At 41.6% G+C, this 25,819-nt stretch overlaps 1 protein-coding gene across 2 annotated transcripts in view; it reads right to left on the bottom strand.

Moving 5' to 3' along the window:
- LOC119651134 (nitric oxide synthase) overlaps positions 1 to 25,819 on the bottom strand; it is a 359,499-nt gene that overhangs the window by 13,092 nt on the left and 320,588 nt on the right. For both annotated transcript variants that reach the window (XM_038054529.1, XM_038054528.1), the window contains 4 exons: positions 12,524 to 12,698; positions 11,307 to 12,452; positions 11,000 to 11,124; positions 5,576 to 5,642 (listed from right to left, as the gene is read on the bottom strand). In XM_038054529.1, the coding sequence (XP_037910457.1) occupies positions 5,576 to 5,642; positions 11,000 to 11,124; positions 11,307 to 12,452; positions 12,524 to 12,698 (1,513 nt within the window). The remainder of the gene's footprint in view (positions 1 to 5,575; positions 5,643 to 10,999; positions 11,125 to 11,306; positions 12,453 to 12,523; positions 12,699 to 25,819) is intronic.

A 25,819-nucleotide genomic window follows, 5' to 3' on the forward strand; every position in this document is an offset into this window, starting at 1 on the left:
AATCCGTGACACGGTAGGCGATAGGCGAGGACGATAAATTCGTTAAGTTGATTCGTCCAAACCATACCACGCCTAGGTCTCCCATCCCTGGTGGTTGACGGCATAACCGTCAAAACATCCAAGGGCGAAGAGCCGCACTGGTGTTGTTGAGCGACCCTTAACTGTGTTGGGTACTGTCTTCGTGTCCCCCATCAAAAGATCTACACTCATTACCGCATGTTTTCTCAATAGCAAGGATTGGGTAGCAGGTGTTTATCAAACCAACCTCCGAGATAGACTCAATCACTGAACGAAGAACACGGCCAGCTTCACCACCACATCACATTGATTTCCGGGGCTGTGACAACGCTCCTTGCGGGATTAGGTTTGGCGGTCCTAAGATACATTTGGGGCAATATTGTCCGATGTCTAAAGCGACCCACGGAAATGCAAAATGATCCTGTACCGGCTGATGAAGGGATTCCATTGTACGGGCGGTTGTGGACTTGATCGCACGCCCCCAGCCTTTTGGACCATATTCAACCTGAGAATTAGTACCTTTCGAAAGCCCGGAAAAAAAGATAGATAGACAGACAGTGAAAACGATTTTGATCAGGTTTTGTTTAACCTAACTGCCCAACAATAGTACAAACTGAACTAGCCCTGAGCTAGGTATGAAGGGCTGATTTTGTGTTTTTGTGTTCTTATTTTCCTTTCGATTTTTGCCGAGACCCCTTGACACCATCTGGGTTTATGAAAAGCTTAATAAACCCTTTATTCATGGAACTATTTCCTACATTTTTGTTTTATAATATATGCAAACAATAGGCAAAGCAATCAAATAGTTAAGTTTACAGTACTCGCGTAACCTTATCATCTCTCACACATTGCAGCCCTAAAACGTTTACAATAAACCCCATTCATATTAGCCTCCGTTTCTGAAAGCAAAATAATTGAACTACCTAAACTCGAGAATTCAATTGTCAACCTCCCAGAAAGGACGTGATCAAATCGTCATGGAAAATCATCCAATTTCACACTGAATAACAAATCGCTTATTATTAAGCTTATTAGCATGAAAAAAACTGAAGCCTCTTGAACCTCGTAGCAAAAATACTTAAGTTTATGAAACAAGAATAAATAAATATGGGGCGGTCATCGCCATTGATGACTTCCATAGACAATCGAATGATAACATACTCGCACATATAATCATACATTTGACGGCAATTATCGTAGTATTCATTGATGATTATAGTGATCGATACCATTGTCTGCTGTTTGGAAACAATGTGAGTCCAGACGTGATAAAAATACGAAAATTTGTCGCTAAATTCAATAACATTTGTTCTGATTTGTGTTATTCCGTACAACTTTCCCGGACCAACCTTGTGGGTAAAGGTTGCCCCTGAAGTTCCTAAGCCAATATCAATGCCAATATTTATCACGTGCTGTGCACTTGTAAACGTCCAAATTTAGGCTGTAGGTAGTTATCTCATTAACAGAACTAAAATCTAACCTTTATCAATTCACTTCAAAGCCTTTTCAGTAATTTTCCTCATGCTCTTATGAAAGAAAAGGAAAATAAAATGATAGAAGAAAATCCTTTACATTGACATCCACTTTTTCCTAAGGATTTCGTGGATATCAATTATGTATTACGATTTAAATATTCCAGGCTGCAACCAACTGCGCCTGTCAGCAATTTTTGAATTTCTTTTGAAAAGTCATCTACAGGTGCAATTAGATATACATACCTAAGGCGCTTGTAATATCCTTTCAGTAAAATAGCTGGGAAATCTTTCAATACGCTTTAAGAGAAAATTTAACTACGTCTTGTTAAGTACGGATCAAAATATGTAGACTTCAATGTGCTACCAATTCCAAAAAACTTCCAAAGATATCGCAAAGTCGATGTTTACAAGGGGGTACGCTGTCGGCAGGAGTATGCAACTTGTCATATTCTGGACATGAGGTGGGACTTTCGGATTCAAAAGTTGCTTTAGACGCATGCAAAATTTAAACCAATTCTCCTATTACTTAATCATGACTGGTCATTTGGTCGATAATGTCATCATGTGTGTATTACTTTCAGAACGTCTTTCAGTAATTTCCGTTTTTTGAAGGTTTTGTTTGCAAAACATCTGTCAACATGTCAATCGACATCATTCCAGAGATGACGAATGCTGCATCATCTGAGACAGTCCTGAAGGCAGAGCATACCCTCAGGGCTGCCCTCCTGTAGACTGAACTCAGTTTGGTAGCGTTCCCTGACATCCGCAACGCCTCCCTCCAAACTGGGGTTGCATAGAGCATGATCGAGGTCACCACCCTGGCTATAAGCAACCTAGAGGTATGCCGTGGCCCTCCCACGTTCGGCATCATCCTTGCCAGGGCCATACTTGCAGTTGATGATTTGTCGCAAACATACCTCACATGTTGCATATAGCTAAGCTTCTTTTCTATCACCACCCCCAAGTATTTGATGATCGGCTAGGAAGTGATGATCTGATTCCCGATCCTAATACAGGTGTAATTTCTCTTCCGGCGCTTGATGATGAGGTCCACTTCGGCTTTTTCCTCCACAAGTGTCAGACCAGAGCTCTTTAGCCAACTTTTAACAGCACCAATTGCCTCGCTTGAGTATAACTCAGCATCTTCGAGATGTTTTGCGACAACAACCAACGCTATGTCGTGAGCGTAAGCCACCCTTCCTCCGGAAGGGGAAGGTTAAGTACATCGTTGTACATGATGTTTCACAGTAGTGGGCCCAATACGGAGCCCTGTGGGACACCCACGGAAACAACGTACTCCTGGGGTCCGTCATCGGTGTCATACCAGAGCCCCCTTTCAGTTAAATAACTATCGGCGATAGCAGCGAGATAGGCGTTAATACCAACCTTCGCTAGGGATTTGCGTATTAGATTCCAATTGGCCGAATTGAATACATTTTTCACATCTAGGGTTACTACCAAGCAATATTTGCTACCCTTTCCGTGAATTGCATCTTCGGCCAAGTCAGTAACCAATTTGATAGCATCAATGGTTGATTAGGCTTCACGGAACCCTTACTGCCGATCTGAAAGGCCACATTGGCTCTAAACAACCGAGAGTAATCTATTATAAATTACCCGCTCTAGCATTTTCCCCACTGTGTCCTGGAGACATATGTGTCGGTATGACGATGGTTCACCTGGAGGTTTACAAGGCTTAGGCAGAACTACCAATTTCTGCCGCTTCCATGCCACTGGAAATATCCCTTCGGACATGCACGCTTCGAACAACTCAGCAAACATGTCCGGCCTGGATTTCACGGCAAGCTTAAGGGCCTTATTCGGTACTCCGTTCAGGCCTGGCGCTTTATTGTCTCCTATTCTACCGCAGATATCCAACAGTTCGTCTCTGGTAACTGGCGGCATTGCCGGCACATTGTGAGGTGGTTGGAATCTGTCGGTGCTCTCCCCTTGCTGGGAGAATAACCCCTGAATGACTTTTAGCAAGAGGGTGGGAGACGTGATCTGCGGAGATGAACGGCCTCTGAATCGTCCCATCACGATTCTGTAGTTCGGGCATGATAGCTCTTTGCCCTGTGGCTCGACACATGTCTCAAAGAAGATTGCCTAGTGATCGCTGAGGATGTAGCGTTCGCTGACGCACCAGGACATACCTCGCGTCAGCGCAGGGTTGACAAAGGTCACGTCTACAACGGAGCCTGACCCTCCTTTCTGAAAGGTGTTTACAGCAGCTTCGTTAGCCAAAACTATGTTCATCTGCGCGAAAGCTTCTAATAAACTGCGCCCCTTAGCATTTGATTCCCTACTACGCCGCCCAAGCATTGAAATCACCAGGATATGGAGAGTATTTTGAGGCCTGGGCACCATATAGAGGCAACTTCCTGATTTTTTCCTGATTTTTCGGTTGGGTAGTTTCTGAGAATGGGTCCGTTTACCCCAGAGTTATAAAATTTGGTACTAGTATAAAATATATTATCTATATAATATTATATTATCTCCAGGTTTGATCAACATCATACTATTAGTAACAAAGTTATAGTAGCTCACAATTGTCTTTACCATGTAAATTTACAACCCGAAGTACTAAAGCTGACATGCTAAATGCATATTCCTAACCTGGCACATCAGTTTTTCATTCATCATTTAACAGAATATGACATGGTTTAGGCCTCAGCCTGGGTTGACTTTGAAGCCAAAATATGGACCGAAATCAAGGCAGTCTAGAAATCGGAAAGTGAATGCTTCAGGTAAGGAAGGTTTTGTGTTTCTTATGTGAGGAACCTAGAGTGCATAACAATTCCACTTTTAATATAATTAAAAATTGAATTATGCACTAATTTTCAAGAGCCATTTACACAAATAGTTTGTTCTGAACAGTATTGTATCGATATATGTAGTCAACTCTATACGCTTATATTAAATAGCAAGTGTGAATAAGTTCACCTAAAACAGGTACTTTAAGTTTGCGTTCCGCGTTGTGCAGCATTCCAGCCGTCTTGTCCAGTGACAATCTAACGAAAGAGTGCATTCACTAATATGCACCATTTCTTCTTTGTTTTTTCCTCTGCTCTCTCACGGTCTTACACCCCTTAGCTTTTCCAATACACTTCCCCCAATATCTTAACTCCGTTCCCGAGATACACTCATAGCGAAAATTTCATTTCATTTTCTTTCCAAACCTACCGCCTTGTACCTTTCTTCAAAAGTTTAAAACCCATTTCCATGACCAACTTTTAGCTTAGCTTTTCCTAATAATGCGAAAAGCTTCCACATAGGCCTGTTCATGCTGCATACAGGAGCATATCCGAAGTTTATTTTTGGTTGGGGCAAATTGAAATTGTAGTGATTTGAGGCACGTTATCCCGTTTTTCCGACAATGTGTAATCGAGGATCAGTCCAGGTTTGCCATTGTCCACTCAAATGCTCGGCTAGAGCCCTACAAAAACACAGCCCCGCGGTACAGCGGAATTTGTAAAATAACCAACAAAATATTTTCCAAAATTCCAACACTCAGTTCTAACATCGTCGTAAGCAGCGGAAATGATGGTAGCCCGAATTCAAGCAGTCCTGAGTTAATTATTACACCAGGACCGGGGAGTTTGCTCTAAATTGTATCAGAATATCTGCATAGTTTGCAGCAGACTGTATGCGAGGGCCAGGCCATCAAGGGAAGCCGTCTTGTCAACTAACAGCAAGTCAGGTGCTATATGGCAATCGGTTAGAACGGACTGCCTGCGGCTCATATCAGTAAACTGAACGTGTCTCCGTAATTAGCCCATGCTTCAAAACAAGGTTTTTCTGGATCACTTTACATACAGCTTATGTCCCTTTGTGTATTGCACCGACGCCTTAACAGTGCAGTCAGAAATGAGATGGTCCATTTTCTTATTATGATTCATTGATGGTGGAAAACAATGTATAGAATCGGCTGTATGTAGGTTCGAATTTTAATGAAACCAAATTCTAATGATTCAGTAAGAAATAAACTTATATAAAAATGTATATTTTTGTTCGAAAAGGAGTATTAATACGAGCATTTAATATTCCTAACATTTCCCCTTTCCCAAAAAGATAGTACTCACCCTCATCGATAGCATATACTTTTCAACTTCCGCTTCCGATTTATCCTCCTTTTTAGCAATGATTTTCCTGTAAAAATAGAAGAAAGAAGGAACGTTATGTTAAGTATATTGATAAGTTGAGTTGTTATTTCCTAGAATAATATTAATTTTAGATAACATGTAGAAAAAATAGATATTTCGTTATGATAAATATTTGAGCTTTGCTTCCTAATAAAAAAGCTATTCTAGTGTTAAATGTATGAAAAACAGTTTGTTTTAGCGTGAGAATGTAAAGAGAATTAGCCGACCGGACTGATGCTCAGGTTTTTCAAGTGACTCGTATCTAATTCAACAAAAATATATCTTTAGTTCGGATGCATACACCTAATTTTGAATTTTGGAAATTTGGGAAGCTTTTGAACACATTATATCAGATTTTCGTAGACGTCATTGCCGCCGGGAAAAGTGTTCCGAAGTTGTCAAAATTTAATATTTTGATCTAATTTTGCAATAAATTTCAATAGATCATTAGATTTTTCTATCTGCTCGGAGAATATTTCATACTGTGGCGGATTCCCGTATGGGTGCTTGTACTGGCAAGACAACTTCAGAGTAAACCCTACCTATTAGTAACTTCTACAGTAGTAGACTCCTGTATGGGAGCTTGCACTGGCAAAAGGACTATAGAGTAAATCCTACCGGTTAGTAACTTCTCCTACTTTTAACGGAACAAATGAAAGCCAGAACGGAACTGGTGGTATGGTGGGAAACATACAGGATGACCAAATTAACCGTCAGGTTGCACGAGCTTCCTAATATCTGCTGGCAAAGTTACAAGTCTGTCGTTACATTTTCTGGTACAAAAACCATGGTTTCGATTTAACCCAATCTGTAGCCTCGGATCAATTAAGGAAGCTAGGATCCTTCACGATGAAAGATCTATTAGACCGAGAGTTTCTGTCCTGATGTCAAAACTGTTATATGCGATCATTCTGAGACAGTTCAGCTCCCAGAATCTTGTTAGGGTCGTTTGACAATGCCTTTGTGTGCCTATCCTATGATTCTTTATGTCCTCCATTGACATAAGATATAAGGGATCTGGTAGGAGGAGGAGGAGAAAAGCGGTTTGATTTTATCACTTCAGCTGGTCTCAGGACCGCACACGTAGGGTGCGTCCTTACGTTCGTGGGGTCAGGAAAAAGTGGAGTAATCGGCCTAACAATTTGTACTTCAAAGGTGTTAGAGCTGATTACATACTGGCGGGTTCTAGACTACTTGCTAGTTTCACTGTCAGGCATCAGCCATCGATGCCTACAAAATTCAATGAGCTTATTGGCAATAAAGTGAAGCACCCTAGGCGACTAAGGACTTCTTTAGCGATAGAAGAATTGGGAACATAGAATTGCGCACTTTTTGAGTGCTTTGTAGAGGTTTGTTCTATTTTCCAAGGCAAACGCGGGAAAGCACTGCAAAAGCTTAGCAAATCAACTAGGCGACGTCTACATCATTCTGTGAAAGGGATGAGTCGGCCAAGTTGGACTCTCTTAGAAAACCGGATGCTACTTTCACGAGCTCCAGATTGGAAGTAGACCATCCGGGAGTGGTAGGTACCAATGAAAACGTTACAAAATGCACCAAAGGACCAGGCATGGATGGCATCTACCCAGTGATGCTCAAGGAAGATGTTGAGACTGCTAACAAATATTTTTTGAGAATGTCATGCTCCGGGATACGTACCCACATCTTGCTGATCACGTAGATGTACGAGCTCTTGATCAGAATTTCGGAACGGTATGTAGAAATGTATATTTCGGTCATTGATTTGATTACAGTTGGTGGAGCATGGACTTTGAGTAAATCCAAATAAATCCACAATGACATTATTTACAAAAAGGTGGTAACTTGAGAGACTTTGCGTTGCAAAGATGAGGAGTGCAAGCTTTCGACTCTCCGAAGAATTGAAATATCCGGGAGTCAGTCTAGATAAGAAGCTTCTTTGGAACAAATTTGTAGAGGTAAAGATGAAACGAACTCTCATAGCCTATGGACTGTGCAGCTGGACCTTTGCCATGGGGACATGGGGAATTAGGCTTCTTGTACTAAAAGGATAATGATAGTAACGTAAAGATGATGTTCGCTTATGCCTCTGCAGTGTGGTGGGTTAAGGTGAAACAAACAAGTTTTCACTGTAAATTAGCCAGATGGCAAAAAACTGTATGTCTGGGTATTACCAGTTGTACGAGCGAAACATTCGCCGCAACAACGATTTGTCAGGCTGAAGTGCATGTGACCCCAAGGGCAGCCACCTGGGGGATCGATGAGCGGTTGAAGGGTAGGCACGTCGCACTCTGCACCGACAACCACGGAGCCCTGAGGACGCTGAATAGTCCATTGGTTACCTCGAAAATCGTTCAGGAATGTAGAAACCGATTGAACTCTATTTCTAGACTCAATACGATGGAACCACCTTGGGTACCTGGTCACTATGGTTTAGGCGGAAATGAAATCTCGGATACCTTAGTAAAAAAAAGGTCCAATTTACCTCATGTAATTGGAGTGTCAGTAGCTAAAGATGCCTTGTGGGTGAGTGTGCCATTTTGATTTGTCCCCCAGGTCTGAAAAGACCCCAAGTGGACTAATAGCTAGGACGGAGCCTATATTGCCAGAGTTCTCGATATATAAGGGTCGATTTGATGAGTAATGATAAGGTGCGCAAAAATTTGTGTTGTTCATCCGTCACCCAGGTCTGAGAAGCCCCCAAGAGAACACGACTTTGACGGTAAATATGTTGAAACAGTCGCAACCCAAGTATAAGAACACCCCAAGTGAGACCGTTATTGAACCGTATTTAAGACCAGAGACCGTTGTTTTTATAAAGTTTTTAGGTTAGGTTATGAACTTAAAACATGTGAATGTAACCCAACCTTTCTATTAAGATATCTTTTAAATGTTTGTTAAATTGGAATTAACACAGAAAAAACTGAACACTACCAGCTTCAGTGAATAATATTTTGAGACATAATGCTCTAAGAACATAGTCGGTAGTATGTGCACTGATGTCCCATTGTTGGGTATGTCTGAAGGGCTTACAAAACAGCAAATTGGCCAGACCTCAGTGAGCGTTGCATCGCAGCTCGCAAGGCTGCCTTCAAAAACGAGAAAGTAGCTTCATATGATGCCAGCGCCTAAATGCTATCAGAAACTAACAAATATACTGCAAAGTTTATCCTGCTGTAAAGAAAGATTTGCAGAAGTATTGTGAGCATTCTGGTTAGCCGTAATTCATTAGTTGGGTTCAGAACAGGAATTGTATGGTACGTGTTCCCCTTGTAATGAGGAAGCGAAATCCGCGGAACATTTATTATGTTATTGTCGCGCCTATAGACGCAGCAGATATCATATCCATTACCGAAAATACATAAATGTATCTGTTCACCGATAACAGGAAGAAATAATATCGGTGAGAAGATGCAAGCATGGCGGATTCCGCTTGGACCTTAAATTCCATTAATATTTTATCACTGTGCAGCATATGACATTCGCGCCGTCATATGTCGCCCCGACAATAGCTGTTACCTTCTCGAAGTTGATTAAGAGCAAGTAAATCAAAGATATAAACTCCGCATACTGCCCCAAATTCATCCACAGGGTGCCGATGTGGTCAATGCAGGAGGATCCAGAGCGAAAGCCAACCTGTTCCCTGTCGATTCAGATTTCAAAATGTTCAGTGATGCATTCCAGAATTATTTTACTGTTACTTTTGCGACGTTAGGGAGCAATAAGTCACCTCTCCAATTGCCACACTCAATACGGGTACCTTTCTTTGGAACCTTAACGAGCATTCCCTATGTCGTACGGTCACGGGTGTGTGATGTGAATGGTTCATTTCACTTGTTAAGCTGCTCGTTATCGTTGACCGTTAACGTCCTTCCAGCACAATACCAAATTTCCTTTTATCACTGCGCAGATTTCTCATAGTATCGGAGCTTGAGTGCCTCCCGTTGGTCAGTACTCGCATCGATAAATAGAACCTTCAATTCCTTTTATTCTTCGATCTGAACTCATGATTTCGTAATCAACCAGATCTTGTGACGCTTCTTTTGGACGTAGCCGACGACCTAAGTAGCAGCTGAGAAAAGAACATTTCTGATGGCAGTGTAATGCTCATCAACACTTTCAAGCGGGCATCTGCCGTCCGATTAGGAAAACAGCTGTTGTCGAACGACAGCTGGATAATGTAAACAGTCTATTTTGAAATTGAGAGGTCACAGCTCCCCAAACCTGCGACAAGTGGTGGACGCAACACGCAAGCGAACGTAAGTGACTATTAGATGGTTATCGCCGATGTCAGTGCCTAACTTATTACGCACATCTAGAAGACAGCTAATAAATCGATTGCTGATCACAACCTGGTCAATTTGATTGCTCGTGCGGTGTCGGTCAGTTGAAATCCAATAGACGTTATAGCAAACTGTGTGTTGGAACAATGTGTAACAAATGCCGAAACAGTGGAAGAAGCGGAAATTCAATCCATTATTGTAATACTCGCCAAGACCGTGTTATCCCATCACATGTCCGAGGAAGGTTAAGTTGAACCCTTACCTTGGCGTGCAGATTACCCATCACGATCACAATGACACTTCGAGGAAACCTCTTCTAAGCCGCGTACAATTCCCGAGTACAAAAGCAAACCAAAGGTTGCACCCGTAAGAGTCCCTATCCCAGGCGTTACTGACGTTTTGGTAGCAGTGAAGCAGGGTGGACTTCGAGTGCATTCTTATGCCCCAACCTTCAGAATATTTTAAAACACCTATAAAACAACATGATACGAAGAACGCACCCTTACACTTGAACTACCTCTATCACGATGGATTGGCAAAATTTACTGCATATGTTTGATTCTCCGAAATGCTGGAATAGTTGAACTTAGGTTAGTGATTTTGGCTGAATAGACTCAGTCTACATTGTATCATTACAATACGGAAAAGGTGGTTTGCTATGCACCTGTTTTTTTTAGTAAGCGGGACTATAGGCCAAGAAACACAACTGCTCGTGAGTCGATTTACGGGGTTTTCTCTGGCAGCTTTTAGCTTAAGTCAATCGAGATATCCATTGTGATTTTTCGATGGTTATCACTACATACTGAGTCTCAATTTGTCCCGCTCGGTTGTAACAAATTGGAAAGTGTACAAATATTGTAACAAATCAGATATAACATTAAAACATATACCACGTAGAGCCTTTTGATTATCCCAAAGCCAAGTTGATTACACTCACTATAATTGCTAAAATTCGATTGATAATAATCTAATCGGAACACGAAAAATGGCAAAAGTAGTCGTTTTTATCTTAAAATATTTTTATCCACATGTATTCATCTTTTGAATTAATCTAGCGTAGCTAAGACTACATTCTATTAAAGCATTGCTCAATAAATATACTCACCTTATCGTCTGGTAGACGTGCTCAGCCATTGTAACATCTCCGCATACGTACACGTGACCTTTCTCCAAAACAACAATTTCATAAAGTGCTTCCGATTCACGTACAGCCAAGTCCTGAACGTATGTCTGTTGGAAAGTTTGAAAGTTGAGTCAAATATTTTTGAAAAAGTTTTCGAATGTTTATCGACCATAAGGGAATATTATGATTATTTGATAAGTGAACAACTTTGTCAGAAAAATGTTGATTCTGAAACTTAATCTCTTCCTCTCGCTATTTCATTGTTGATATAAGCAAATGGAAAAAATACCTTTGGAATGTCTTTCTCTCGCGAAAGTGCCAAAAATACTCGATCCAGGATCCCCACTTTAACCATGTTGTCTTTTTCTTCGCGATACAAATCCAGCTCCTTCGTCCGACAGCCGAAGAATAGCCAAACTTTTGGCATACGCTTGTTATCACTTTCTTCCAGTGCTTTCATTTCCCAATCCTGCCAGAATGATCTGAATGGGGCGATTCCGGTCCCTGGTCCTATGAGGATGACCGGCTTTGTATTGTCGTTAGGCATATGGAAGCTAGGAGCACTACGGATGAACATATAGATTTCCTCGCCTTCATCGAGTCCCTCGAGGTAATTTGAGCATACCCCAAAATGTTCGGCTCCGTCTCCGTCTTCCACCTTATATTTTACCACTGCGACAGTAAGGTGGACACCGTCACGATATTTTTTAAGTGAGGATGATATTGAATAAAATCTTGGTTGAAGCGGTGTAAGGTGAGCTAAAAGTAAGGAAGCCGGTGGTTTGCATGAGGGAAACTCTTCAAGTACGTCTAAAAGATGGGGAATTTTCCAGTGTCGCCAATCCTCATAAGCCGATGATTCGTTTACCAGAATGTTAATTCTTTCGGCGTCTACCTTGTCTTCGCAATAAGTTCCGAAGAGAGTTAAAAGTTGTCTTGAAGGTGGGGTCGTGATATCAAAGAAGCGCGTCAAGAGAGTTCGGATCGAACACGTTGGAATCTTTTCATGAGGTTCCCAAGATTTGAAGATTCCGTTCGACGTATGTGTTTCCTTCAGTATCTGTAATTGTGATATTTCATCAGGATCGTCTACTCCTGTCAGTCGCTTGAGTATTCCATCCACAATGTCTTTTCGATTTGCTGGGAAAATTCCCACATGGTCACCAGGTTCATAATTGACACCAGGAGCTATAATTTCCACACGTATCGTTGCTCGGGCAGTGCTATTCTCACCATGCAAGTTAACAGGTTTCCTTTTCAAATGATACTTGGCGACATTTTTGTTGTGGAATTTGCTAAGAAGCTGCTCAATAGGAGCAGTTTCCTTGAACGATATCAAACGTACTGTGTTCAGTGTTAACGATTCATTTTGAAGCGCGAACGATGCGTCCGAGAATGTCTCATCGGGGTCAAGACAAAATGTTTCACAGGCGACCTGTAAATAATTGGATTTAGACGTATATCAAGGACATTTATAATTTTATAACCAGCAGAAAAGTTACTCACCTTAAACACTTCTGGTGCCCACTTTCGAAAGGCTTGTTCCTGGCCGCACATTTCGTCTCCAAAGGACAATTTTAAAAGTCGTTCACCACCCAACTCACCAAGTATATTATCCACATATTTTCCAAATGCACAAAAGTTAGGATAAGCAGATGATCCCAAGGCGAAAACTGCAAATCTGAATAATGGAAACTGTTATTCTAAAACGTGCTATGGTAACGAGGGTATTCTAAAATGGACGTTATAGTTCTGAGTTTCTAGTCTGCCGTCAGACAAGAGATGTCTCCGTACTATAATAAAACGAGTTAACAAGCAGGGGAATGAGAAAATTAATTATCCTAACAAGAAATGCTGGATATGGTCAACGTGTCAATTCTAGTTTTGAAAATGGAGCTCGCGATGGAAGGATGGCAAACTGAAGGAAGCAGTCACGTAGAAATTTGTTAATTATATTCGTTTTGTATTCATTTCTTAAACGTGGAATGTCCTTTTGCATAGTAAAGAAGGACGTGGATATCCGAGTGAAAATCATTAACTCCTCTCAGTTGAAATGGGTAGTAGTAAGAACCTGCAAAGAAAGCATGTTCCACGCATAATTCTGTGTCGTAATAAGTTCGTCTTGTCACAATAATTTGACGAATATTCTAAATTAAGCCCCTCAGTGAAAGAGTTGTATTGCAGTTAAAAGTAACCTTGTGTCTAGTACGAATACTTCCTATAAGCGACCGGCCATTTCATCGAAATCGAAAAAAACTAATGGGACCAATATGTTATTTTTTAAGATTTCGTTTCACATAAAAGCTTACACCTTATGGATTCAATATCTATCACGTCAGATTTACTGTTGTCACGAAGTTCACCGTAGAAGTACAATATTGTATCTGTATAAAGGATAAAATAGGACATAATTGTGGGAAGCTTGACGGAAGCCTAACTACTATTAACAAACCTATTGAAAGTCGAAGTTTCAATTTCATGTAAATATGTTGGATTCCAACACAAGTATGACGTCATCATCATATAAAGGTATCTCATATTAACAGTGGATCTACGTTGAGATTTAGAGGGGGGTCCCCATACATGTAAAAGGGGGGTGTGCATTTTTTTTTCATCGAATATAGTCATGTGGGATATCAAATGAAAGGTCTTGATAACTACTTTCTACTTTAGTTTTGAAATTTGTTAGAAAGGCGTGGGAGGGGTGGAAAGTGATGATTTCTTTAACGGACCCATTCCTAACCGAAAAATCTGAAAAAAATCACGAAGCTGCATCTATATGGTGCCCAGGCCTCAAACTACTCTCCATATCGATATCCGTTCAAATTAAGTTAATAATAGTATACTACCATATTTTTGGGGAAATTGAATAAAACCCCACTTAAGTTTATCCCAGGGTTATAAAAGTTAGTAGTAGTATAAAAAATAATATGAAGCATATTATCCCCAAGTTTGATCAAAATCGTACTATTACTAACAAAGTTACAGAAGCTCAAACTTGACTTTACTGAGTAAATTTATTTCAACTAAATATCAATATCACACTAAAGTATGATAGGTAGTCAGACATACTAAATGCATATACATAACGGGCTACGTACAAATGGGATAGTTCTACACTCGAATATACTCACAGAAGAAGCAAACAAAACCTTTCATACCCGAAGCGATCAGCTTCCGGTTTCCCGATTTGTTTAGCTTTCTTAGTTGTTTGTATCACTATCATCAACGGCGCAACAACCGGTCTCCGGTCTAGGTATGCCTTAATAAGGAACTCCACGAATACCGGTTTCCAGCAATTCGATATCTCTAAAAGCTATCTAGCTGGCTGCCTGTCTACGGCATCGCTCCATCTCAGGCAGGATCTGCCCCGTCTTTTTTTTTTCTATCATAGATATTGCCTTTATATACTTTCCGGGCTGCATCAGCCCCCCCTCCATACGAATCAAGTGACCCGTCCTCCGCAACCAATTGACGGTCGTGGTATCGTTCATAGATTTCGGAATTTGGATTTAGGCTACGGAATTATCCATCCTAATGTAGCGGACCAAACATTCTTCGGAGGATTTTTCTCTCAAACGCGGCCACGAGTTCGCACTTTCTTATGCTAAAAACCAAAGTCTCCAAGGAATACACAAGGACTGGTAAGATCATAGCATTGTACAGTAAGAGTTTTCACCCTATGGTGAGAAGTTTCGAAGGAAACAGTTTTATAAGCTGAAACAGTCTGGCTGCCACCAACCGTTCGCGAATTTCATCATCGTAGTTGTTATCGGTTGTGATTTTCGACCCTAGATAGGAGAAATTGTCAACGGTGTCAAAGTTGTAGTCACCTCCCTTTATAGTTTTCGTTTGACCAGTGCGATTCGATGTTATAATTTTTTTGGTTTTTGGTGCTAACGTTGTCACCATGTACTTCGTCTTGCCTTCATTAAACGAAGATGTCGCGCCGCTTGCTCAATCTTTCTCTAGAGCCCTTGTCCCTGATCCTGCTGCTTTTATCTGGCCTCGCTCATTTTTCAGGGTCAGCCTAGCCAGTCTTATAAATTTCGTCAGGAAAACGAATTCTCTCATGACCGTGTACAGTTTTCAAGTTCAATCAAGAAGAGAGGCCGACGTATGCTTGTGGACCGCTTTCCGCGCAAACCAGGTACTTCCAACAACGATCTCGTGCGATACTGCTAACTGAATAATCCATAGTCCGTTATCATTAGTATCCTTACGTAAGCTACGAGAACCGACGTATCGCCTGAATACGGGCTCCGCCCTTTCATGACTGTTGAAATGTCCAAATATGATTTTGAAATCATACTTGGGCAGGTTGCGAGGGCCCGCTCAATTGCCTCATAGAAGGCAGCCTTCTTCGACTCCGCAGTTTCCTCTGTAGCGGAATGAACATTAAAGAGGTATACAGTTATAAATTTGCTTCGCAAACGCAGAGTGCATAGCCTTTCGTTTATATTTTCAAAGTCAATAACAGCAGGTTTCACTTTTTGGCGAGCACAAAGGTTACTGGATGGCCGCTATAATATATGATGGCCGGTTCCTGCGCATCTTTAGCAACGCATCAGCCTTATATTGGGACAGGATATCGGCTAGCTGCTCAGCAGTATTCGGTCTGTACACGCATGTTCCATGAGAAATTGCGCAAATCTTTGTTCCGTTTTCGTTGCCGGGTTCGTCGTTTTAAAGTTCATTCTGTCCGAGGCTGCTTCTGTGGTTTCGTAGCATCGGTTTTCCATGTAGGATTGCCAGCCCTACCCAACCCCCAACCAATTGGTACAATTTGTCCGGTTTTTAACCATGGGAGACCTGCCTGCATCCTGCACCATAACTGGCCAAACTTCTCCAAAAACGGTTTAAGGCCGTCTAAGAAAAGGAGATGGATGAGCTACTAGTCTAAATAGCCATGTAACTTCCAGGCGCCTCAGGGAGGAGGCAGGGCCTTCAATAGTGTTCGCTACTAATTTATTGATCTTTACCAGATTAAAACAGTAACTCTTTTGTGAGGTGGGTATTAACAATGCATAGTATACTATCATGGCTGTCGTAACAGGCGACTAAAATGGACAGAAACCTGAGGCTGAACAACCTGCAGATTTCGTTTTTTTCTAATAACAATGCAAGCGCTATCTACTGGACATGGTTACTTGAATATGGGTACGCTTCTCAGTAATAGTTCCGGATAGAATATTGATTACGGGCCAGAATAAAAAACATTTAAGTAGTACAGTACTGGGCACCAACAGAGATTGCCGATGCAGAAGAGAAAGGAGTTTTCCAGACCAAATTGTATGCAATTCAGGAGAGGTTTTCTAAAGGTGTTCATTATGATCGAGATGGGTGACCTGAATGGCAAGGTAGGCTCTGACAACTACTTGCCGGGAAATGAGATGGGGAATCACTGTCTTGGTAACTATAACGATAATGGTGGAAGGTTTCTGGATACAGTTACTTCGCGTCGCGTCGTCGTTGGTGGGAAATTGTTCCAGCATAGAGTTTGACATAATGCCAGTTGGGTGTCAAATGCCGGTAAGTTCAACGTAGACTGGGCTGCAAGAAAAGATTAATGATTATTTTTTTTTGATTTTCAGCAACATACTTCGTTTCCGTTGCCAATTTCGTGAGCAATCCGACTCACTTCTTCAGGGTGTGCGTCTAAGGCTAAGTTCGCTCCGTTTCCTGATTAATTAAATTATTATCCTTTAATGAATTTATAGTATTGTGGAGCGGCAGGATTCGCGGCATTCGAAATTTATTTGGAATCTTGTGAATACCAGCGGACAGATGGCGCCACCGGCGCTCTCCACTCAGTTTAGACCTCGCCACAGGAGTGGCGAGCAGAGTGCCATGAAAGGACGGCAGAATGTCATTTTAAAAAAATAATTGCTGGACTTCTACTTCGACTAACAACGACCTGGAGAAAAAAAAAAGGAATCGACATGTGCACTCCGCTGACATTTTAAGATATAAAAAGTTTTTATGAATTGTGTTAGTTTAGTATAACCGTGGTCTCTGCTTACATTGTTTGGGTGTTTTTTTATCTCAATGTCCTCATCATATTTTCGGGGTAATGTGAGCCATTTTTTGATAGTATGGCCCTGTGGAAGGAGAATTGATGCGCTGATAACCATTTGTGTTCTACTAGGGCTGATTCTTTGAAGCGGTTGTCTTTTATATCGCTATCGTCGTCCTTAATCCGTGGCTGAATCGTCCTACCGGTCACCCTATGTAGACTCTTCTACAAAAGCAAGGAATTTTAAATACCCCTGATGTGTGAAGTGGCGGCATTTTGTCGTTCCCGGTTTTTAGCGTTTGCCTTATTTTGGTCGCCGGTTTGTGCAGTAGTGCGGATTTTGTGTTTCCTGATAATTCTCCTGATTTGCGCCCTCGTGCCTTTTATGTAAAGTAATGCCCCATTCCGGATAGTTGAGTCGTTAGAGCACAAAGCTATCGTACGGAAGGTCACGGTTCAAATCTCACTGGTGGCAGTGGGATTTTTATCGTGCTTTGACGTCGGGTACCAGTCGACTCAGCTGTGAATGAGTGCCTGAGTCAAATCAGGGTAATAATCTCGGGCGAGCGCAATGCTGACCACATTGTCTCCTACAGTCTACTGTAGTGTACCGTTACGGTCTTGAATGAAGTGCTCTAACACACTTCAAGGCCCTGATCCAATATGGATTGTCGTGCCAACGATATTATTATTATTAATGCCCCGTTCTGTGAATCCGTGTTTCCTTTGGGACTCCTCTGTTTCTTGGTTATTTCTTTTGCCCATAGGTGAAACGAGTTCTGAATGTGTGTATCGGTGTTGCCACTGAACGGCGTTAATCGTCCTGTTAAGTAACGTAGCGTTGGAGAGTCGATGGCGCTTAAAATAGGTCTGAGTGGGGTGTTTTGTTTATGGATTTTTGGCAGGCTATAGAACTGTGGGGTTATTGGATTCCTTGGGATGAGTTTCCTGATAGTGTCTTCTGGTAATTATGACTTCTTCAGTAAGATTTTCGTTGTGGTTGAAATTGTGATAGTGGGGTCTTTTCTGAGTTTACGTAGGAACCATCGGTTAGGAGTTCAGAGATACCGGAGTCGTTGTCGGTGTTATTCGGGATTGTTGTGTTTCCCTTGTCGGCGGAAAGAATGGTGATTTTAGGATTTTGGTTTAATTTATGCTGTGCACGGAATTTCTTTGTTTCGTTAGGTTGGGTCGTTGAGTTTTGTTTCTAGAAAATATGTTAGCGATTCTTCTCCGTAGCCGTATCGTCAATGTTTTGATTAGACAAATTACTGACTGTGAAGACCAGATTTTTTGTGCTCGATCACGGTGATGATTTGTCGAATTTCCTTTCTCGTGTTTGCGTAGATTGTAAATAAGCTTCGCCGGCCTATTCGTAAAATTTGGTCTAGTTTATTCCATATGTCCGGTGTTATTTTGGTTGACTGCTTTAAGTGTAATTTTAGTAGATCATGCGAAATTTGGTTTAAATATATTTTTTTCGCAAATTGGGTACGTTCTTTCAGGAAAAGAAGGCCAGCTTTGCGGGGAATTTTCTGGGATTTCATGGTTGCGAAACATTGTTTACTTTATAGGAATTCTGGGATAATGCTCTTGTCCCTGTATCATTTATGTAATGCCAAGGACGCTAATTGTTTCATTGCTAAAGCTGTTAATCTTAGCAATAATACCCTCTCCATATAGTGTACGTAATTTTCATTTAAGATTTCCATGGCGAAGATCTTTCGTTAGTCATATGCGGACCTAAACGTCGGCTCCTCATCTACGATGATGAGTAGCTGAAGTACTGGAATGCGGACCTCACTGCTCCTTCAAATAGAAGAGAAAGTATCTACGATATTAATGTAGTCAACCGGAGTAAACTGCGCTCAACGGTCTACAAGTAAAGCTCTTCATTGCTGCCCCACCAGTTTCTGCAGAATACGGAAATCCTGACAATTCAAGACCTTTCCCAGAGACTGGGAGAAAGGCGTAACCGTTAAAATTCCAAGGAAGCGTACCGGTCGTGATTGCGACAATTGGAGGGGTATTTTCGTGCTACCTGGAAAGCATCAGCGAAAATCTCGAAGTCAAGATCGACTGAGCTGACTGGTTTCTGCTCTCCATCCTCCCGCATTGAAAACTTTAGGACTCCACGAATCATTTAGGAACAGTCCACGGAGATTAGAATTCCGCTAGACTTGCTCTATATCGGTTTTGAGGAGGATTTCCATAGCGTGAATAAGGAGTATGCCTGGAGTACTTAACGCAGGACGAGAATCCCGGAGAAACTAATAACAATTATCAGGACGACATATGATGGCGTAAAATGTCAGTTCGTCGAGGTAAAATCTCAGAGGAATTTTTGATTCAAGTCGGAGTCTGGCGGGGTTGTTTCTTGTTATGAGTGATGTGTTTCATGCAGCCTTGTCCGAATGAGGTGTAGGGTTTTAATGGACTATGACACGCTGTATCACAATGCTTTGCCGGCCATGATGCAGTAGGCGAATGCTCCAGAGATGTTGGTACCATGGTTGTATGGGCGTTCAGCTTGGTTGGTCCCCTAGTGGGAGCTTTATGGGGGTTGTGGTTACTTTCAAGCGAACAGAGAACTTCGAGCCTCAGCGTACTGTTACGTTTGAACACGGAAGCTGTACTCCCCAGTTCGATAGAGATTTAGGGGGTCTTGCATCCACCAGTATGAATGCTAAGCCATACACATGGCATAGACTGGTACCGTTGTTATTGTCGCAGCGGGGCTCTCATTGTGGTCACAAAATCAATCCGTGCCTTAGAAGACCGTGGGATTAAGTCCGCGAGACAGGTAGCCATGTAAAGCACAGTGAAGTAACCTCGAATAGGCTGACATCTGAATACTCTCTCACGGAATTATGGAGCTTGACCAACTGGCTCTGAATTTTGTAATAGAGAGAAGGGCAGTGGGACTGCAGATAAACACCAACAAAGCCAGGGTTTTCGGTCCGACGAGTCATCGCATTATCCCTATCAGTGCCAGATCCACCTTCGCTGCTTTTTCTTAAATCTGGAAATGCAGTTAAGACCAAGTTGAGACTGTTCTGCGCTTATGTTCTATATGGAAATAGTACATGGTAAGGGAGTACTTCTGTTACTCAAGGATCCAAGCTTTCGTCAACACTTGTCTACGATGAACTTATTATTAGGAAACACTAGTCTAAAACAATTTCGGACGAAAAACTTGGTCGGCGCCAGCAACAGTTGACGTATTCATCAGAAGGCGAAATGAATACGTCACATATTAAGGAAAGGCGATAATTCCGTGGCTGACTACGCCAGACAGTGGCAAAGGAATCCACTGTTCCAAGATAGCAGACGAATGGATGCCCCAGGATGGCCCAGAACAATGCAGGGAGAGCACAAGTGTGTTGAAAAGTCCTGGAGCGCATTGCAACACATTTCGTTTATCCTAAACGAGGATCGGCGCACTTCACGTGTTATACCCCATTAAGGGCATTAAACTGTGAATGGCAACCACATACATATATACATATTTGATACAGCTTATTGAGCAAGCATTATAAACTGCCACGCACAAAACACATGCTTATTAATGAGCAGATGATATCCACAGAGCGATATGAAAATCATACGCGGACAGAGCCAAATCTACTTGGATTGAAAAATTTTGCATTAAGTGCAAGAGATGTTAGTAGATTTTGAAATCAACGTGGACTCCAATATGTTTTCATCCCAGAATTTGACCAGCCTACAAATGCCGGTGATTCTCAGGGAATTCCCTCGTTTTCTTTCAGTGGGTGGTTGCGTTTATTAGTCTATGATAGTTTTTTAGTTTAATTTTAATTAATTACAATAGTGTTCTAATCCGTACTGCTGCCTGCGCTGAAGACTAAACAAGTCGGGAAACCGGAAGCTAGACGCTTCAGGTATGAAAGGTTTTGTGTATTTCTTTCATAAAGAGGTTTGGGTGTAGATTTGTCCCATTAGCATGTAGCACGTAAAATATGCATATATTATGTGAAAATAGCCACTTTCAAGTGATATTGACATTCATAGTCTTGAATTTGCAGAGGAGTGACAGATTTAACCTTGTATAACTTTGTTAGCAATGGTGCGATTTTCACCAAATTTAGCAGGATCAGTCTGCCATCAGTGAGATTTGAACCGTAAACTTCCGTATGACAGCCTTGTACTCTAACCACTCAGCTATCCGGACACACAGAAATATAAAGAGAACTTCAAATGAGCGACCTCAATAAGATCGATATGATCACCTAGTAACACTGATTTGGCCCAGGATTGAATGTTTCGAACACTCCAGTACTCCCTGTGACATGCTTTCACTTCGTTTGTCAGCGCAACTGGGCTCTACTGCAATATTGGGTCTGCCGTCGTAAACTGATTAAGTTGTACGGGATTTCCAATGGACTTATTGAACGCCTGTTAAAATTCACTAAAATCGAGGGGACTGAATTCCTAGCTTTTCTCTCGTATTTCTCTCACAATAAAGAACTGTCTAATTTCGAGAACCATATACCAGGGTTTTCAAAATTTCTACTAATCCACTTTGAAAGTAATATCGCAATTAAGGCTTGAGAAGAAGTTAGTTTTTTTATTTGATATTGCACGTGGTTACAGTGGCTGAAAAAAGTATTAGCACCGATTGTTTACATATGTGTTTATAGGTTGTGTTTCGAGAAAGGTGCGTGTGACATATAGACAGTGGAACGTTTCCATACAAAACCTTAATAAAAAGAGAAACCAGTCGAAATTGGTAACCCGGAAGGTGGTTATATTTGGCATATTGTTCTTTCGTCAAATATCCATAAAATGTTTAATAAATTTCTACCTCTTTAACTGAAATTCACAGTTCTGATTCTGAACAAAATGTAACGCTTAAAACACACAATTTTTTCCATTCGAAGAATTATGAACCATAAAACCTGATTGTCCTATTGTACTTTACGCAAAAATTCACATCTCTTCCAGCTTAATTGACAACAACTATTCAGAACTGGGTCTATAACTTTAATATCAAAATTTCCGTTATAAATTTTATAGATACAACTTTATTTCATGGAATATTTTGCGGTAAAAAGGAAACCCAAAAATCTTTTACGTACAATAGGATTACATAATAAAAGGACGTGAAAAGCAGCCAAATGGAAAACATTTTCTATAAAACCTACTGAAAATTTCAATCTTTTGTATGTGGGAAAATATTAAAGTACGTTCAATCTACATGGATGGATATATATGTATGAGAATGTATGCAGATTGATTGGCACCATCAAACGAATTTCGCAATCGATGACAATATTCGTATGAAATAATCAATGAGGGTTTGTATCCTCTTTATGGATCTATAAAATCTATCCTAGCGTTTTATGAAATGAAATGAATGTGATTCATAATTTTGTCTTATGTTTGTTATAAAAGGACTCTGGGAAATTGTTTTACCGGTTATGAGAATTGATTTTGCCTGTGAAGATTTATTTGGCTTTAATTTGGAATTCATGCATTGCCATGAACAGATCAATTAATTGCCTGCACTAGCGTAGGATAGGTCCCAGGGCGAAACGGGGATTGGAACCCACGATGGAGCATAAAACCTGGGAAACGCCTGCTGAACCAACACCAACAGCTCTACTACCAAACCCCATCTCCTTTGAAAACATAAGCGAACTGCTATGCACTCTGCGATTCAGAGACAAATTTAGAAATATAAGCCTCATTAACATTCACGCCCCTACAGAGAAGATTGCTGAGTCGCAGAAGGATACCTTCTACGAGACAGTAGAACGAACCCCTGAAGCCTGTCCCAGATATGATATCAAAATCATACTTGGGGATTTTAACAACCAAGTAGGGAAGAAGCCCGTATTCAGGCGATACGTTGGCACCCATAGCTTACATCAAAATACAAATGATAACGGACTACGGATTATTCAATTAGCAGTGTCATACTAAATGGTTGTTGGATGTACGTGGTTTGCGCGGAAAGCGGTCCACAAACATACATGGGCCTCTCCAGACGGGACCACTTTCAACCAAATTGACCACATGTTGATCGAACGCCGCTACCTCTCAACCTTGATGAATGTCAGAACAATATAGCCTCGGATCACTATCCCGTTGACACGACCCAAAACCCCCTCTGACAATCAGGTGAGAGTTAACACTGAAGCCATCCACAACACAGCCCTCCGCAACACCTATAACAGGGAAATGGATGCCGCAATAACCGCAGTCAACAGAGATCCTGGAGATGAAGCATTAACAAATGATTTTCACAATCACCTGAAGAACGTTATCATAAATACGGCCGACAGAATGGGCAAATTGGAGCGATGGGTTGAGTATTTTAATGAACTACTGAACAACCAGAACATCGGCGAGTTGGAGGTCCCATCAACTCAAGACAACGGACAAATACTGCCACCACCATTCGCCCAGAACATCATTGGCTCATACCAAAGAGTCTTCACTCCAGCAAATCAGCAACAGATCAGATTTTCTCTGTGCGACAAGCGATGGGAAAACTGTTGGAATATGGCCATCAGTTGCACCATCTCTTCATCGACTTTAAAGCTATGATAGCATAGCCAGGGTAAAACTGTACACGGCCATGAGAGAATTCGGTATCCCGACGAAATTGGTAAGACTGACTAGGCTGACTCTGAACAATGTGCGAGGCCAGATAGAAGCAGCAGGATCACTCTCAAGATCATTCGACATCAACAACGGTCTACGACGTGGGGATGCCCTATCATGCGTCTTCTTTAACCCGGCCCTCGAGAAAGTGATCCGTGATGCTAAGGTAAATGCAAGGGCTATGATCCTCTTTAAGTCCACCCAACTAGTGGCCTATGATGACGACATTGATATCATGGGAAAAACGAGACGTACAAACTGCCTTCATCCAGATCGAGCAGGCGGCAGTTGGTGCGAGATCTTGGGCTGCACATCAATGAAGGCAAGACAAAGTATTATATATGGTGGCAACGTCAACACCGAAAACTAACCAACCAACAACATCAAACCGCACTGGTCAAACGGGAAGAATAAAGATAGGAGACTACAACTTTGAAACCGTTGACAATTTCTCCTATCTAGGGTCGAAAATCACAACCGATAACAGCTACGATGATGAAATCCGCGCACGGTTGTTGTCAGCCAACAGAGCCTATTTTAGCTTACAGAAAATGTTTCGCTCGAAACGTCTCACCATTGGGTCAAAGCTCTTACTGTTCAAGACAATGATCTTGGTCTTCATGTATTCTTCGGAAACTTGGGTTCTTAGCAAGAAAAATTGCAAACTCTTGGCCGCGTTCGAGAGAAGAATCCTCCGAAGAATTGTTGGCCCCCTACATGAGGATGGACGATTCCGTAGCCTTCATAACGACGAAATCTATGAGCGATACAATGACCGTCAAGTTGTGGATAAAATCCGGCTCAATAGGTTGTCGTGGGCGGGTCACTTAATCCATATGTATTAGGATGATCCCACCCGGAAAGTCTATAAGGGCAATATCTATGGTAGAAAAAGAAGACGAGGCAGACCCTGCCTGAGATGGAGCGGTGGCGTAGGTCGGGAAAATATCCTAATCTGACTTGTCTGGCTTATTTTAGCGGAAATGAAGTGCGTTCTCTATATTGGCTCCACTCTATCCCTGACAATGAAATGAATAACGTGAACTTATTGGAGCCTTTCTGTACTAATACTAAGTACTTTGCCTTGATGAGCAATATTTAGCCTTGCGTTTTCTATTGGTTTAGTAGTAGTAAGTATTTTGAAAATTTATCAATTTTCCTTATGACAGTTACTGTGTTGTAGTATCAAAATTGATTGCCAGAGGTCTATGATGCTGTGCTTTTAATTGTGTATGAGAATTTCAATCATTCAAAACGCTATCTAAAAATATATTTTATCACAACAAAACCCAAACTTAAATATGGACCGCAACGATGCAGCTCTGAGTGAGGTGACAACCCTGAGAACCTGACTCAAATTTTCCATTCATACGATTCCCAAACAATCCGGTTGAGAGCCAGTCCTCACAGGATGAGCTGAAGCAGGCCTTTTCCCTCAGTGTCGGCGCCAAATGCTGAAGCAGGCAAATCGCCATCGAGGAAAGCGTCTCCGGGCAACCACCTCCGGGAAAACAGCCTTCGTACGAATCACTACCGGGCAAACCACAACCCCTAATGATCCCAACTCCTCGTTAAAGGGGCACCAAAGACAACTCGGCTGGCAAAAGCTAAGGCTATCACAGCCTTGAATGGCAACACTCATCTATCCGGATACAATACTGAGCAGTTCTCAGCTGTAGGGACAACATCATTGGTGTATTCCGCAAAATGTTACGGCTGAACTTTGCAGACGAGAGTACGAACGAAAAAAGGGCTTCCTCTAACTTCCAAATAGGAAGCGTAATAGCGTTGAGGTTCTGGAACAACAGAGCGGATAGGCTAGGAACTTTCCTCACTCTCGACGTTCCTGAATCGAATATTAAAAAAGCTTTGGAAACGCGGGTTGGTGATGTATGTCAATGGAAGCACTTGACCGCACTTCTGCATGGTGAATTCAAAAGACCTTCAGGTTATCTTGGTAATGGTCAAATTAACAGGTAAATTGTGAGATTCTTTGGTGCGTGCTATCCAATATGGCAAAAGTAAAGGTTGATGTGAAGAATCCACGCCAAAAGTTTCAAACAGAAAGGGAGAGAATTGAATGCTCTAACGTATTCCGGGAAACGTTAAATAGACATTTTGAATAGAGACAGCCGCAAAGACAGCAAAAAGTGACT

This window comes from Hermetia illucens, chromosome 3 (assembly GCF_905115235.1).
Source record: "Hermetia illucens chromosome 3, iHerIll2.2.curated.20191125, whole genome shotgun sequence".
NCBI lineage: Eukaryota > Metazoa > Arthropoda > Insecta > Diptera > Stratiomyidae > Hermetia > Hermetia illucens.